The sequence below is a fragment of the Hydractinia symbiolongicarpus genome, chromosome 10 (assembly GCF_029227915.1).
Source record: "Hydractinia symbiolongicarpus strain clone_291-10 chromosome 10, HSymV2.1, whole genome shotgun sequence".
Classification (NCBI taxonomy): domain Eukaryota; kingdom Metazoa; phylum Cnidaria; class Hydrozoa; order Anthoathecata; family Hydractiniidae; genus Hydractinia; species Hydractinia symbiolongicarpus.
The window spans coordinates 10,000,473-10,013,362 of NC_079884.1; the positions used below are offsets into that span (position 1 = coordinate 10,000,473).

A 12,890-nucleotide genomic window follows, 5' to 3' on the forward strand; every position below is an offset into this window, starting at 1 on the left:
AGAAATGTCGATTAAGCTATTTATATTTGAAGAGGTAAGTAAATTTCCGCGATAGTGATTATTATTAATTGTTGTGTGTGGGGTGGGGGGATTCACTATTTCTTTTCGCTTGATATCATTTGCCGCAAACAAGTAACGATTGTCGCAACTTCGTTTAGGTGAAGAAACATATAAAGAGCAACAAAGATGGAATCATCTCAGCTAAAAAACGTTTCGCAGCTGGAGCATTTGCTGGTATAACAGCTCAAGCAGCCATTTATCCGATGGAAGTACGTAAAACCTTTTTAAGAAAGTCTAGGAAATCTAGAAAAGCCACATGCATGAAAAAGTGCCAATAAAGTGTCACAACTGCTTAAAATTGACAACTCATTAATGTTTTTCTTTTCTGGACATTTTTTTCTCTTTTGCCCTCTTATTAAAAAAAGACATTTCTATCCACATTTAATTTTAATCCTGCGGCATTAACATTCCCCATTTAAGGCCAAATTAATCATGTGGTTCAAAGTTTTCTAAAATACCTAGTAATGAAACTCTGTCAAACATAATTTGTTCTTATTGAATCGCTTGGTATCGAAAGAAGACCGTTGTTATTTTGATAGTGAAAAAAACAACATTATTCCAGGTTATAAAAACAAAGCTTGCTATTGCGAAGACCAACCAATACAATGGCATATATGACTGTGCAAGGACGGTGATGAAAACAGATGGAATTCGTGGTTTCTACAGGGGAATGACACCTGCTTTACTCGGCATGATACCTTACGCTGGAATTGATTTGTGTATCTATGAGGTAAATACATTCGATAGTTTTACAATATTTAGCCGAAATGGAATTCTTACTTTACCTTTAAAACTTAACTTTAATTATGATTAGGAAATATGAAAAAAGTTTTAGATTTTAAATTTTTTTTAACCACTTTGAACTTTGAACCCAACGTTTTCCAAATTCTGTTTTCTTCGCCATAAATTTTGATAAACTTTTTCATCCGTAAGCAGACTTTACAAAGTTGTCGTAGCTATGAGACCAGAATCACAGTGATAAACTTTTGTTAATTTTTCTGCAATGACGTTATCATCTTCCGTTTCCGATCAAATTTTGTCTCCAAAATCAAAAATCATATCTTCCGCTTTTTACTGGTAAAACGGCCGAAATAACGAAAAATTTTAATTGTGTGAATTATTATTGTTACTTACTTTTAATAGCCTCTTCAGCTCCTAATGTTATCAATGAGGGGCCTGCAAAGGGGGTCCTAGTGCATTTAAAGCTCTCATTTGAACTATGGAAGTCGAGAAATCGCTTAACTAGAAACGCTAAGCAGAAAGGATAACCCAACCCTTTTATAGTTTTTGGTATAACTAGCATATTGTTTGTACTGAAAGTTCTGGACTGAAACGAATGCTCTACCACAAGGCTGCCAGTCTGTAAATGATCACTCGTGATAAAATAAAATATGATCTATATTTCAAGTTCCAATGTTCATTACTCACAATTTGGGCGCACTTGTGAGTGTCAATATCTAAAAATGTGACAGACCTAGAAATCAGAAATTTTGTGTGGAGTTATTTTCATAAAAACGTCAACAAATACTGTTTTTTTTTGTTTTGTTTTTACTGAACTGATACCTATTTTTATATTTCAGACAATGAAGAATAACTGGATTAATAGCTATTCAGGCGAACGAAAACCAAATTGCTTTGTATATTGCTTAAGCGCTTTTACATCAGCCACTATTGCACAGTCAGCTAGCTATCCATTGGGTTTGGTCCGAACAAAACTGCAAGCGCATTGTAAGTAGTCGTTATATATAAAAAATATATTTTGTACCTGGTATTATGTGAAAGGTTAACTTAAAGTCGCGAGCATATAAAAATATGCTTAGTTGATTGGCTGTTATCAATTCTTCATCATTTTGCATTTTCTGCGATTGCACTATTAAGGCTGGTCCTGTCTTAGCAACTTTCTTATGTGCAGGCTTGCAAAGCATGTTCGCAATGCTATTGAAACCAATAGTTTAGAATATAAAAACAACAACATATAACCATCCTTTATTGATGTCTGTCCTTGAAATCTTCTAATGGCGTCAATAAGAGGCTTGTGATCAGCAAGTTTTCGTTTGGTAAAACTTTTTTTGGTCTACCCACTTGTGAAATTAAATTGATAAGTGGAGGCCGTTATTAGCTATTTTGTTTAATCAAGCTGCATTTACTCTATGACAGTAAATTGTAGCAAACAGAATAATGGTAAAGCTTGAAATAGAATTGTTCTATTTCAAACTATGGTGCTTGTTTGCAGAATTGTTCTATTTCAAACTATGGTGCTCGTTCGCAGAGTGTAAATAAGAAAAACTTATGTTGGTACTGCAAAGTGGTATAAAATGAGGTTGTAAAAATAAAAAATAAGGAATAATGTTCAAATTTATGTGAGAACATGCTTGTTCTTTTGGCATTGGTATGTCGAACATTCATTTTACATTTGTATTCTGTCACATAAGATATGCAATAAAAACATCATTTCACTGTTTCAGCATCTTCAATCAACGCTGCTCCTGTTGGTATGGTGCAGATGTTTAAATCAATTGTCAAAGAGCAAGGCTACAGTGGATTGTACAGAGGGATCGTCCCAAGTTACCTTAAAGTGTTACCTTCCGTTACTATCACCTATATAATGTATGAATACATGCGGCAAGCATTAGGCATGCCTTCCCAGCAATAACACGCTTCAGTAGTATGAAGTCAGTAGGGTATGAGAGAAGAGGGAATATAGGGATTGCGTATGATGTTGGACCAAAACCAGGAAGAGGAGTGCATATCTTCAATGTTGGAACCTTTTGCTTAAATTATCAACGGTTGTAAATTGTTAATATTATGTTAAAAAAAAATTTGTTAACCTTAAATTTTTTTTTGTGAAAGTTGAGAGGTTGAATGTTTTATTCGTATGTGTTTTTTGTCAAATAGATTGAGCTGATCCATTATTTAAATTAGTTGGACAAAGAGTAGCATGTTATGCTATCTCTAACTTTTGACAAAAGTTAATTTGATTGAGAAAATGTGATTAAAGCATGTACGCACATCGTTATATTATCTACTATAGTGGTTAATTATGGATTATCTTCCTTAAAAAGCTTAAGTGAGTTTCCTAAGAGTTTGCTCTTCAGCTATTATCACCTATTTACGTCCAAGGGCGTAAAATTTCCTGGAGTTTAGCCCATTTACGTACTACTTACTTTGTTATTTTTATTCGTTTTTGGGCGTTTGTCTTGTGGATTTGTCCTTTTTTATCAAACACAGTAAAATGGAATCTTCCCTATAAAATATGCGCTGAATAGTGGCATACCAATTTGTTTGGTAAGATTTGTTGGATTGGCGCTTTGTTAAGTTGGTGTATTATGGCTATATTTTGCCGATATAATTCAAAGTGTCAATATAGTAATAAATTTGTATATTTTCATGCAAACAATAACAAAAAATACATGTCAAATAATAGATTTATAAAAAACTGACCATTGCTGTTAGTCTGCATTTCAGGCTAGAATTTTAAAAAATAATTTTAGGCAAGATTTTTTATTTTTCATGCAAACAGACATCATTGACTTACGATTCAACAAAAGGACGTTACGTGGCTAGGTCATTATACCCAAACAAGGATCAGTGAATCCCTCAAAATGTTACTTAATCGCAAAAGTTAGGAATTTACCCTTTATTTATTGTCATTGTATCTTATATTGCTGATAAATATGTCACTGTTGATTTTATTACTATTTCAAACAAACTATTCCACAGAGCTTGTTGTGTGTTTTTTTATATTTTGTGGATCAACATCCTTCCCCGTATAAAAGAAAGTAGACAGGTCCTGTGCAAGAGTTGTTTGTTCGGGGATACTGTACTTGGACCAGAACGTGCAATGAATTATGGCTAAGGTATGCTCTTAGGATTACTCCTACGTTTTAATAATATTTTTTTTCCACAAGTTATATAATGCTGACTGATGTACACCACGTTTTTTACATGCACATATTTATCACCATGACACCAAAGATTTTATACTTTTTTGCATTATTTTTAATCTTTTCAGTTTTTTACTTTATGTTAATTTTTGATATATTTTGAGATTTAAATTTATATCAAATTTGCTTAGATTTACTGTTTTCAACATCTTTCTCGGTTTTCTCATGATTTTTGAAAATTTTAAAAATTTTTGTTTTGTAAAAGTATACAGAAGCATGCCTATACTCCAATTTCTTTTCGATGTGTTATAATATTATGTATAGTAAAAAAACTTATGACAGGCTTTAGAGATCTGGGAAACAAGTTGGTGTACTCAGATGACAGTACAAAATAATTTGTTTGAAATAATTATGAAGAACCTCACATATCCCACTCACTCTGTATGTGCAAATAAATTTAGCACGCTTGGGAGTTATTAGCCAATTTGTATAATTAGGCTGCAATTACACTATGACAATCAATTGTAGCAAACAGAATAATGGTAAAACTTAAAAAAATTTGTTCTATTTGAAACCATGGCGCTCTTTTACTGGAATTCTGATTGGTTATAAAATCGTTAAAAAATATAAACGTTCAATTTTCAGGCTTAGTCGCAACCAGACTTTCGCTTGTGCTAATATTATGTACTTGCTGATCAGATAGTGTAAACGAGGCTTTCGTTGTACGTTTTGTAACAGAAATACACTGACAAGTGTAAAAGAATGCTGGCACGATATTGATATTAAACTTTTATATATGTATATATGAATCCTAACAAAAAAGACAACATACGAGTTGAGACTGGCATATAACCCTCGGTAAAAAGTTTATATAATAAATTATTTGTATTCAAGAAAACATTTCTTGCTTCTTCATACCGCTTGTGAAAGGATGTCGTACCTGATACAGGAAAACCAAAAAGTTTCACTAATCAACGTAAAAGAGTTTAAATCTTTTGATGCGGAAAAAAATGAAACAGGAGAGAACAGAAATAATAATGTACAAGAAGACAAAAAAGATGGACATTCAGACAATAACATTGCAAATTCCGGGAGCACAAATTCAATATGTCCTTATGCTCATTCAATTCCAACTGGACAATCACCGCTGCTTGGTTCTAAGGGAGTAAACCTGATTCCTACTACATTAGTTAAAAACATTCCCAGAGAAAAACGATTCTCGGCGTGGAATATCATGAGGATGAATCGACGAGGCCATCAATTTTTTCTCAACAAAATGCGAAAACACAACAGTAGTGTGTACAAAGTAAAATGTGAGGAAGAAAGAATAATGATTTGTGATCACGTTGGCTTGCAAGTGTTGTATGATCCTGACAAGGTTGACAAAATGCTAGGATTTGGGACAATGGACTATAACCCTGTGATATTACGAAACTACGTACCAGCAATGTTTTCGAATGATGAAGAACACAGATATAAGAAAAACGTAGCTTTGCAAGTTGTGAAGCATGTTACCAGTACTCACTCGCTCGAGGACTTGAACAAGATCATAGCAGAGCAATTTAGATCGCTGAAACCAATTGAGAATTTGAATAAAAAGTCTGCCATGACTCTTGATTTTGAAGAAGTTATTCAAAAGGCTGTTGCAAGCGTGATAACCAAAATTTTATTAGGTGAAAATATTGATGATCTGAAACTTTTGGAAAATTGGTTGGAAAAAACAATGGAATTTCGATATGGATTTGATTTGACAGATGAAGATGAAATAAGCGTTGCCGACAAATTGTTTCAAAAACTTGAAGCGACGCCCACTATTAAGAATTTGGGAGAAATTGTGAAATCGGACAGCTTAAGTGATAAAGAGATTGTCAAAGAAATTATATGGATGACTGTTTTTAATGCATTTGGTGGCTGCCAAAATGTGATCCTATCTGCATTAGCAACCATAGCCAGGCTACATGAACGCGATAGAACGTTGCTCGAGGCTGAAGCGAATTTATATTTAACTAAAACAGACGACCCTGTAACTTTAGAGAGTCTAACTTATATCAATGCATTCATTCTTGAAATCTTAAGACTTTTCCCACCTGCAGTAACTCAGTTTGGGAGAGCAGAAAAAGATTTTCTATTAGAATCAACATCCGGTACTTTTAAAGTCAACAAAAACGAACTCCTCTGCGGTTATGTATATGCAGTGCAACGTGATGCGAACTTGTTTGAAAAACCCGATGAATTTTCCATCCATCGACCCCGGGAGCAAGTAGAACAGTATATTTATACATTCGGAGGTCATATTTCGAATACTCCGTCAACTGAGAACGGAGATTGTCCAGGAAAATACTTAGCTTTAAAAATTGTAAAGTTATTCACCATTCATTTGCTGAAATGCACAATTATACCGTTCAAATATCCAGCATACACCGGACGAAATTATACACGAGGTATTGGTACAGACGATCCAATTAAAATCCGAACATTTATGTACAACCAATGACGACATTTTATTGATTGGAGGACTGTTACACAAATTGTAAGAAAAGGGATATTTTTAAGAACTAATTTTTTAAATTAAAAAAACGTTACCAACTTTTTCCTAGCTAAAATTTTTTTCTGACTAACTTTATTTCACAGACCTTTACCACCGACCTGTTCTTTCTTAAAATGCCCGAAGTTTCTTTCTGTTTAATCTAAACTACATCAACTAATGAACTTTAATGATGACACAAAAGAGAACAAAGAAGAACATACAAAGCAATATTTTCTTTCTAAACAGTTTGATTTGTTACCCATTGGTGACTGAAAATTTTCCCAACTATTAATTCTCCCCAAATAACCTAAAGCCCGGGTTTTTTTCCCCGATAAGGTATTAAGGTCTTATTTGCGATTTGATGCAAATACCACGATTCCGTAGAATCAATGTAGCGAATATGCACCAAAGTCGCAAAAAAGAATGTTAAATTCCGCAAAATTTTCTTTCAGAAACAATTTCAAACAACTTTTATGTATTCTATCCTCGATTTTTTCATTTCCCTCCCATAATTGGCTGTCGTTCGCCTACCGTTAATGATCTTTAATTCTTGTTTAGTGAGTTTTATGACTAAAAAGAAATTTGATGAGAAAAACTGAATGACTTTTTGTATTTTGTACGTCGGCGAAAAAGCGGGTCGTGTTAACCACGCACGAAATCTTGAAATTTTAAGTAACAAATGCGATATATTTTTACCGACTTTGCTGTGATTGGCATAGTAAAGCAAACATGGGGTCTAATTTTTATGAAAAACCAATTCAATATTTTCGCGGCCTCGATATGCAGCCGAAGCAATGATCAGAACTATGATGAACTGCAACTGGGATTTTGGCTATTTAAGCTGTGGTTAAAAAGTGAAAGCAGCCAAATACATTTGGCTGCAATATAATATTCAAAAAATCTTTTTTCTGCTAAATGCAGTGGGGCAGCCGCACGTCTTACTGTAATATAAACTTGACAAAAGTCTGAAGTTTATTGATTGGCTTATTCTAAAAAAAAAAAAAATCCTGAGTGATTGATTTAGCTTGACGGATAATGACGAGCTTTTTCCTGTGTTTTTTTTTTAAACCGAAGTTGCGATAAAATTTTATTAAAAAGGATATTATGCTTTTAGGTGGACTAGTGGACATGGTTGTACTAAGCGAGGTGTCAGTGACAATTAATTTTTATACTTCCACGGGAAATTGATGAACAAAATAAAAAAATGCTGGCTGACTGTTTTAGCCATGACCTGGTAACAACAGGTTGTAGCTGGTGTTTTTATTTCAACTTAAGTCGCGGGGAAAGTTTTTTTAAACCTTTTCTATTACTGTAAGTACTTCACTGGATTTGTCACATACCTGTGCTAAAGCTCTCCACCTCGATATGTGACATGGCTTACCTGCAGTTAAAATCTCAGCTCTGGGTTATCCAGCGTTTTGACTCCGGGTCACTCAAATGACCATGTTACAATAACCGCTACCTGTCGGTTAGCAAATTTGTAATCGAACACGCTATTTTATTCGTACCTATAACTAGAGAAAAGACCCCCGTCGAATTAATTTCGTTTGTTCTTGTAAATAGGCGGCAAATATGCACCCAATAGATAGTATGTATCACCGTGAAATTTGTCGAAGAAACTCTGTGAAATTCAATTTATCGTCTAAACACAAACAAAATAAAGCGGAACTTAGATTCTCTCTCTCGCACTCTGTACAAAGTAAAAATAAAACGCGACGTTAATTCAAAAAAAAATAACGAAGAAATTTTTGTTTGTTTTGTCATGAGGCGATAGGTACACTCAACTGTTATTTTTCAATCGTCGAAGAATTTGACAGAAGTTATCCGTTAGAAGGTTAAAAAAATTATTGTGGTGGATAACAACAAAAATCCGACATAATGTTGTTCGCTTTTTTACTGTGTGGAGTCATGTTGAATTTAAAAACGTTTAAAACAGAGTTGGTGTATGAAGAAGAAAAAAAACTACAGGATGTAGAAAAAGAAATATTAAGACGTGTTCAAAATCCTGAACTGATAGAAATGTTGCATAGGGATGACACCGAAGTTGAAGATCGCTTCCATCAGAATACATTTCATGATATGAAAAGTAAACCACGTGGAGGAGATCAACCACTTTACAACAATCGCATAAGAAACATTCCACCGTATAAAATGCCATTTACAAGAGGTGGTGATGCATTGTTTGAGCGCGAAAACGAACGCAAAAAAGATATAGATAAAATTTTCTACACAAGCAGAAAAGATGAAGCAGCTCCAGTGAACAAAATTGGAGTTAAAATTAAACGAGTTTTACGTTTATTAAGAAGACTTGAAGGGAGGAAGAAATGAAGGACTTGCTTTGTACATACAAGATATATTCTGATTATTTGTTAGCTTATTTTTCTATTTAAAGTTATGTTATATAAATAATTGTAGTACTAAATAGTGTAATAAATTTGGTTCTAGCATGAATGTTCCTTGCAGTTCGAACTAAATGTATCCAAATATAAAAAAGAAGTCGAAAATAAGTTCAATCAAGTAGAAACCCAACATAATAATAGAATTAACCTTGAAAATTTTTTACCGTGGATATATTTATTGCGAGTCCAAACTTTAGTGTATGTTAAGGAACAATTCGTGGATTATTGTTTTAAGAAGGCATATATTAGCAATATATCTGGGAAAAATTAAATTATAAAAACAGAGTGAAAACTCCGAATTGATCCAATCCGAAAATTGGTTTTAACATGTCACGCGTGTTAACAACCAGGATTTGCAAAAATTAAAAACTAAAATAATAATCCCTTGACTAATCAGAATTAAAAAGGTGTACGGTTAAAATATCTTATATCAATTCTTCTCTACTTATTATTAAAAAAAACCTCCATTTACTTCGTATTTTTTTATTATAAAAGTATAACCTTTTTTCTTTATTTACTTTCTTCGTGAAACATGACCTTCTGCTTACCACCTTGGCGGGAATAACTCTGCATTAAAAGTGAGGCTGGATAAATATGTTTACCGTAGACGTAGAGCAATTCAGAAACAAATCATAACAAACTGATTGTGTGGAGATATTATTTCGGTTTGTCTGTTCAGTATTCATATTACTGTGGAAAGTTTATCATTTCTTGAACATGATAGTTTAGTAGTCGACGTTTCGGGAGATCCTTCTCCCACCATCGGGAAAAGTAAAATGATGTTGAGCATGTATTTATATAATTGCAGAGGACCGAAATTCATAAAAATTAACCAATCAGAAACGAGCTGATAGTTACAGTTAATTACCGTAATTAACATTTTCGGATCTTGATGTAGGTAACTGTAATTATCAGCTCGTTTCTCATTTTTGGTTATTAAAGAAGTCCGTCCCGTCCCTAGTTCGTTTACGCCATAACTCATCAATTAATTTATCAAAATCCATATCATACAAACTACATAACATGTTTTCATACTGTGTAGCTAGCAAATGATAAACTAGAAGCATCTCCAGATAATGACATTAGAATTTAATCACCAGATTGTGACTCTTGTGTTCATTCATAAACAGAGCTTCTAAAATAAATAATTGCCGTGGAGAATTAGTTTTTAAAATTATTTTAACTGCATGCATTGACAAAATACAGTTGCAGCCATTTACATGTGAACCAACCAAGCTCAAAATAGTCTGATTCACACCGATTCACACTTGATCACACTTACGGTGATCAAATGTCGACTTGATTGACCGACATAGTGCGAGTTACATCGCAGACAACAAATTTCGTAGACCACTTTATAAGCTTTGATGAAACAGCCGTATACAAATGTGCATGTATATAAAGCTATCAAAGAACGTACACAATTATTGTACTATGGAAAATAACAAAAAAAATTTCATTTTACTTGATAAAATCAACTTTGTAGAATTACTTAATTCTATAACGTAATAATGCTCACCAACGATGGATACTTTCGATGATTGGTCAAGTGAACGATGGAAAGTCTCGTAAAAGACGATGCTAGCTTGTTCGCAAGATCTATGATTATTTACGATTATATAAAGATGAACCATATTAACGACGTGCTACACAAAATCAACAGCCATGATCCGTAATTGAAGTTCACCCTTGAAGAAGAAAGTAATGGAGAACTGCCATTTTCAGATATTCTTGATTTGCCACAAACAAGATGGACACTGGGTTTGGTAATGAGATTCTATGCTTTGGAACCTCATAGATATATACGTACAGTGGTTTCGGGAATGTTGCATTTTATTATCAGAACTTGTAGCACATTTATCCATTTGCTTATTTATCCACGAGAGTTTAGAAAAAGCGAAGAAAATATTACATAGAGAATAAATGTTAATATCATTCTTTGGAGATACTTCTAGTTTATCATATATTTTATTCATTGTTAAATATCACACCAGCATGAAAGTATGTTAAAGAAATTAGTTTACTTTATTTGACATTTTGAACCTGATGACGACATGACAAATGCCAAATACATTGTTGAAATGAATTAATTAATTGTTGATCATTCGTTTAGAGTTTTTACCTTGATGTTTTTGAGTTAATTCATTCTCATCCATTTTTTTGTTTTTTTAAAAAAAACTTTCCCTTTTGACAACGTTTTGCGTTTACTATCACTAAATAATGGTGGATCCGCATATAATAGGTTTTATATTTAAATGATACAACTAATAACCCATTACGGAGTTTCATACCGCGCAGGTCTGGGCGCTAGCGAAGCGCTTTGTAGGGACAAATTTTTGGCTTGCTTTCATTTTTCTGGATAGCCCAAATAATTTTCATGGTCAGTTTTTCACAACTATTCTGTTAGTGCTGCGAAAAGAGGCAGAAATGCAAAATCCTGTCTGATGTTTCTTCAACTAATTTTTTACTTTAACTGACGTTTTGCTTTTTAATAACACGTTTAAATGGTGTTGCTAACCCTCTTTGTGGTATATTGACATAGGTAAGATATTGGAATCGAAAAAAACTTAAATTACTGACTTTTATAGAGAGGCAAGAGAAGACATATTTTTGATGTTTGTTTTAGGGGTTAGCTTCCTAAAGTTGCAAGCTACATATACCATACATTTTGTGTTGTGAGGAATAACGTAATGGTTAAAAAGAAACACTATTCTATCATTATCAGTGTACTTTGGCAAGAAGAAATAAAAATTACAGCTAGCTATAGAAAGACTTAAAGGAAGTTTTTTTACAGTAAGCTATAGCTAGCTAGCTATATATGGATCTGCAAGTTTGACATGGATTAACGTGGAAGAGCATTTAATAAAGGATTTATTTGCAAGGTATAGCTAACTAGTTATATAAAAAAGAGCAATGATGAAATCGACTGAAAATAAAATACACACTTCAATGATATAATGACTGGCTTTGACTTTTCGTTAGAAATTATTGTATATAAATATTACATAACTAGCTAGGAAGGGATATATATAATAGCATGTTACACTGTATTACTGTGTTCTTAATTTTGGTAAAATGCAAGAATAAATTTAGGCAAGGTCCACTTTTACAATTTTGTGATAGCTATAGTAATTTTGGTACATTGACATAAGAAAAATTGGCAACCGAAAATATTTGACGAAAACAGTTAAAGTCACTAAATTTGTTTAAAAAGTTATTTTCCATTAAATTTGTTTATTTTAACCTTAGTATGTTATTTTACTTTATATTTCGCAGCAGCCAAAACTTTGTACTTTATAGATTAAAATTATTTCTATGCAAAATTGAGGCGAAGCAATTTTTAAGGCTAAGTTGGTGTTTGAACTGCACTGTTAAGTTAAGTGATATTACAAATGAGTTTTTATGATCCTATTTTTAGCATCTGGGCACTTGACCACCTATATATCTGATTACTGTATGAATAAGGCTACGATATATATGAGTGACCCAGTGTGACCCCTAGCTAACAAAAACTACAATGAGACAGATACAGCCAGCTTTTTGACAATTTTTAATTTGATTTATAAAAAATGTAGGTAGCTCCGCCCTGGTTAGTTAAATAAAGTTTCTAGCAAACACAAAATAATAAATTTTGGAATTGTTTTTAGCTAGCTAGGTATCTGTTTAATGAGCATGAAACTATTAGTTTAGAAGAAAACCCATTGTTTTCTTTACTGTGTTTAATGAGCTACATTATTTTGGCTGAACTAGTAGCTATATAAATCTTGAATGACATGCTAGCAATCCCTCTTTGATCAGCACTGTGATATTTTAAAGACAATATTATAACTTGTGGTGTAACTAACTACCAAAATAAGGTTTCTTTCTCTTTTGACTGCCAACTTTTCATGATGAGTGTACCCCACAACTTGAAGCTTGAAGCAATTAAATTATTAACCAAGTTTAGGTCTTGAACCTTCATAATATACAATTTTATGTCAATACTGAGTATCCTGCCTTTAAATAATTGTAAAATCAATA

General features: G+C 32.9%; 2 protein-coding genes across 2 annotated transcripts; both read left to right on the forward strand.

The window, feature by feature from the left end:
* Positions 1 to 216: 216 nt before the first annotated feature.
* LOC130612440 (calcium-binding mitochondrial carrier protein SCaMC-2-A-like) lies at positions 217 to 2,728 on the forward strand. Its single transcript, XM_057433752.1, has 4 exons — positions 217 to 269; positions 623 to 790; positions 1,641 to 1,788; positions 2,526 to 2,728. Exons 1-4 carry the CDS (start codon positions 264 to 266, stop codon positions 2,711 to 2,713), a joined length of 510 nt encoding a protein of 169 aa, XP_057289735.1. The 5' UTR covers positions 217 to 263; the 3' UTR covers positions 2,714 to 2,728.
* Positions 2,729 to 4,875: 2,147 nt separating this feature from the next.
* LOC130612845 (uncharacterized) lies at positions 4,876 to 6,438 on the forward strand. The gene has a single exon (XM_057434189.1). The coding sequence runs from the start codon at positions 4,876 to 4,878 to the stop codon at positions 6,436 to 6,438; it is 1,563 nt and encodes a 520-aa protein (XP_057290172.1).
* Positions 6,439 to 12,890: the final 6,452 nt, after the last annotated feature.

What these genes read in the sequence shown, in the direction of transcription:
- LOC130612440 (XM_057433752.1), top strand. An exon ending in TTGATTTGTGTATCTATGAG is followed by an intron (nt 791 to 1,640) that starts GTAAATACATTC and finishes TTTATATTTCAG; the next exon opens with ACAATGAAGAATAACTGGAT. An exon ending in AACAAAACTGCAAGCGCATT is followed by an intron (nt 1,789 to 2,525) that starts GTAAGTAGTCGT and finishes TCACTGTTTCAG; the next exon opens with CATCTTCAATCAACGCTGCT.
- LOC130612845 (XM_057434189.1), top strand. Translation starts at nt 4,876, where the DNA reads ATGTCGTACCTGATACAGGAAAACCAAAAAGTTTCACTAATCAACGTA.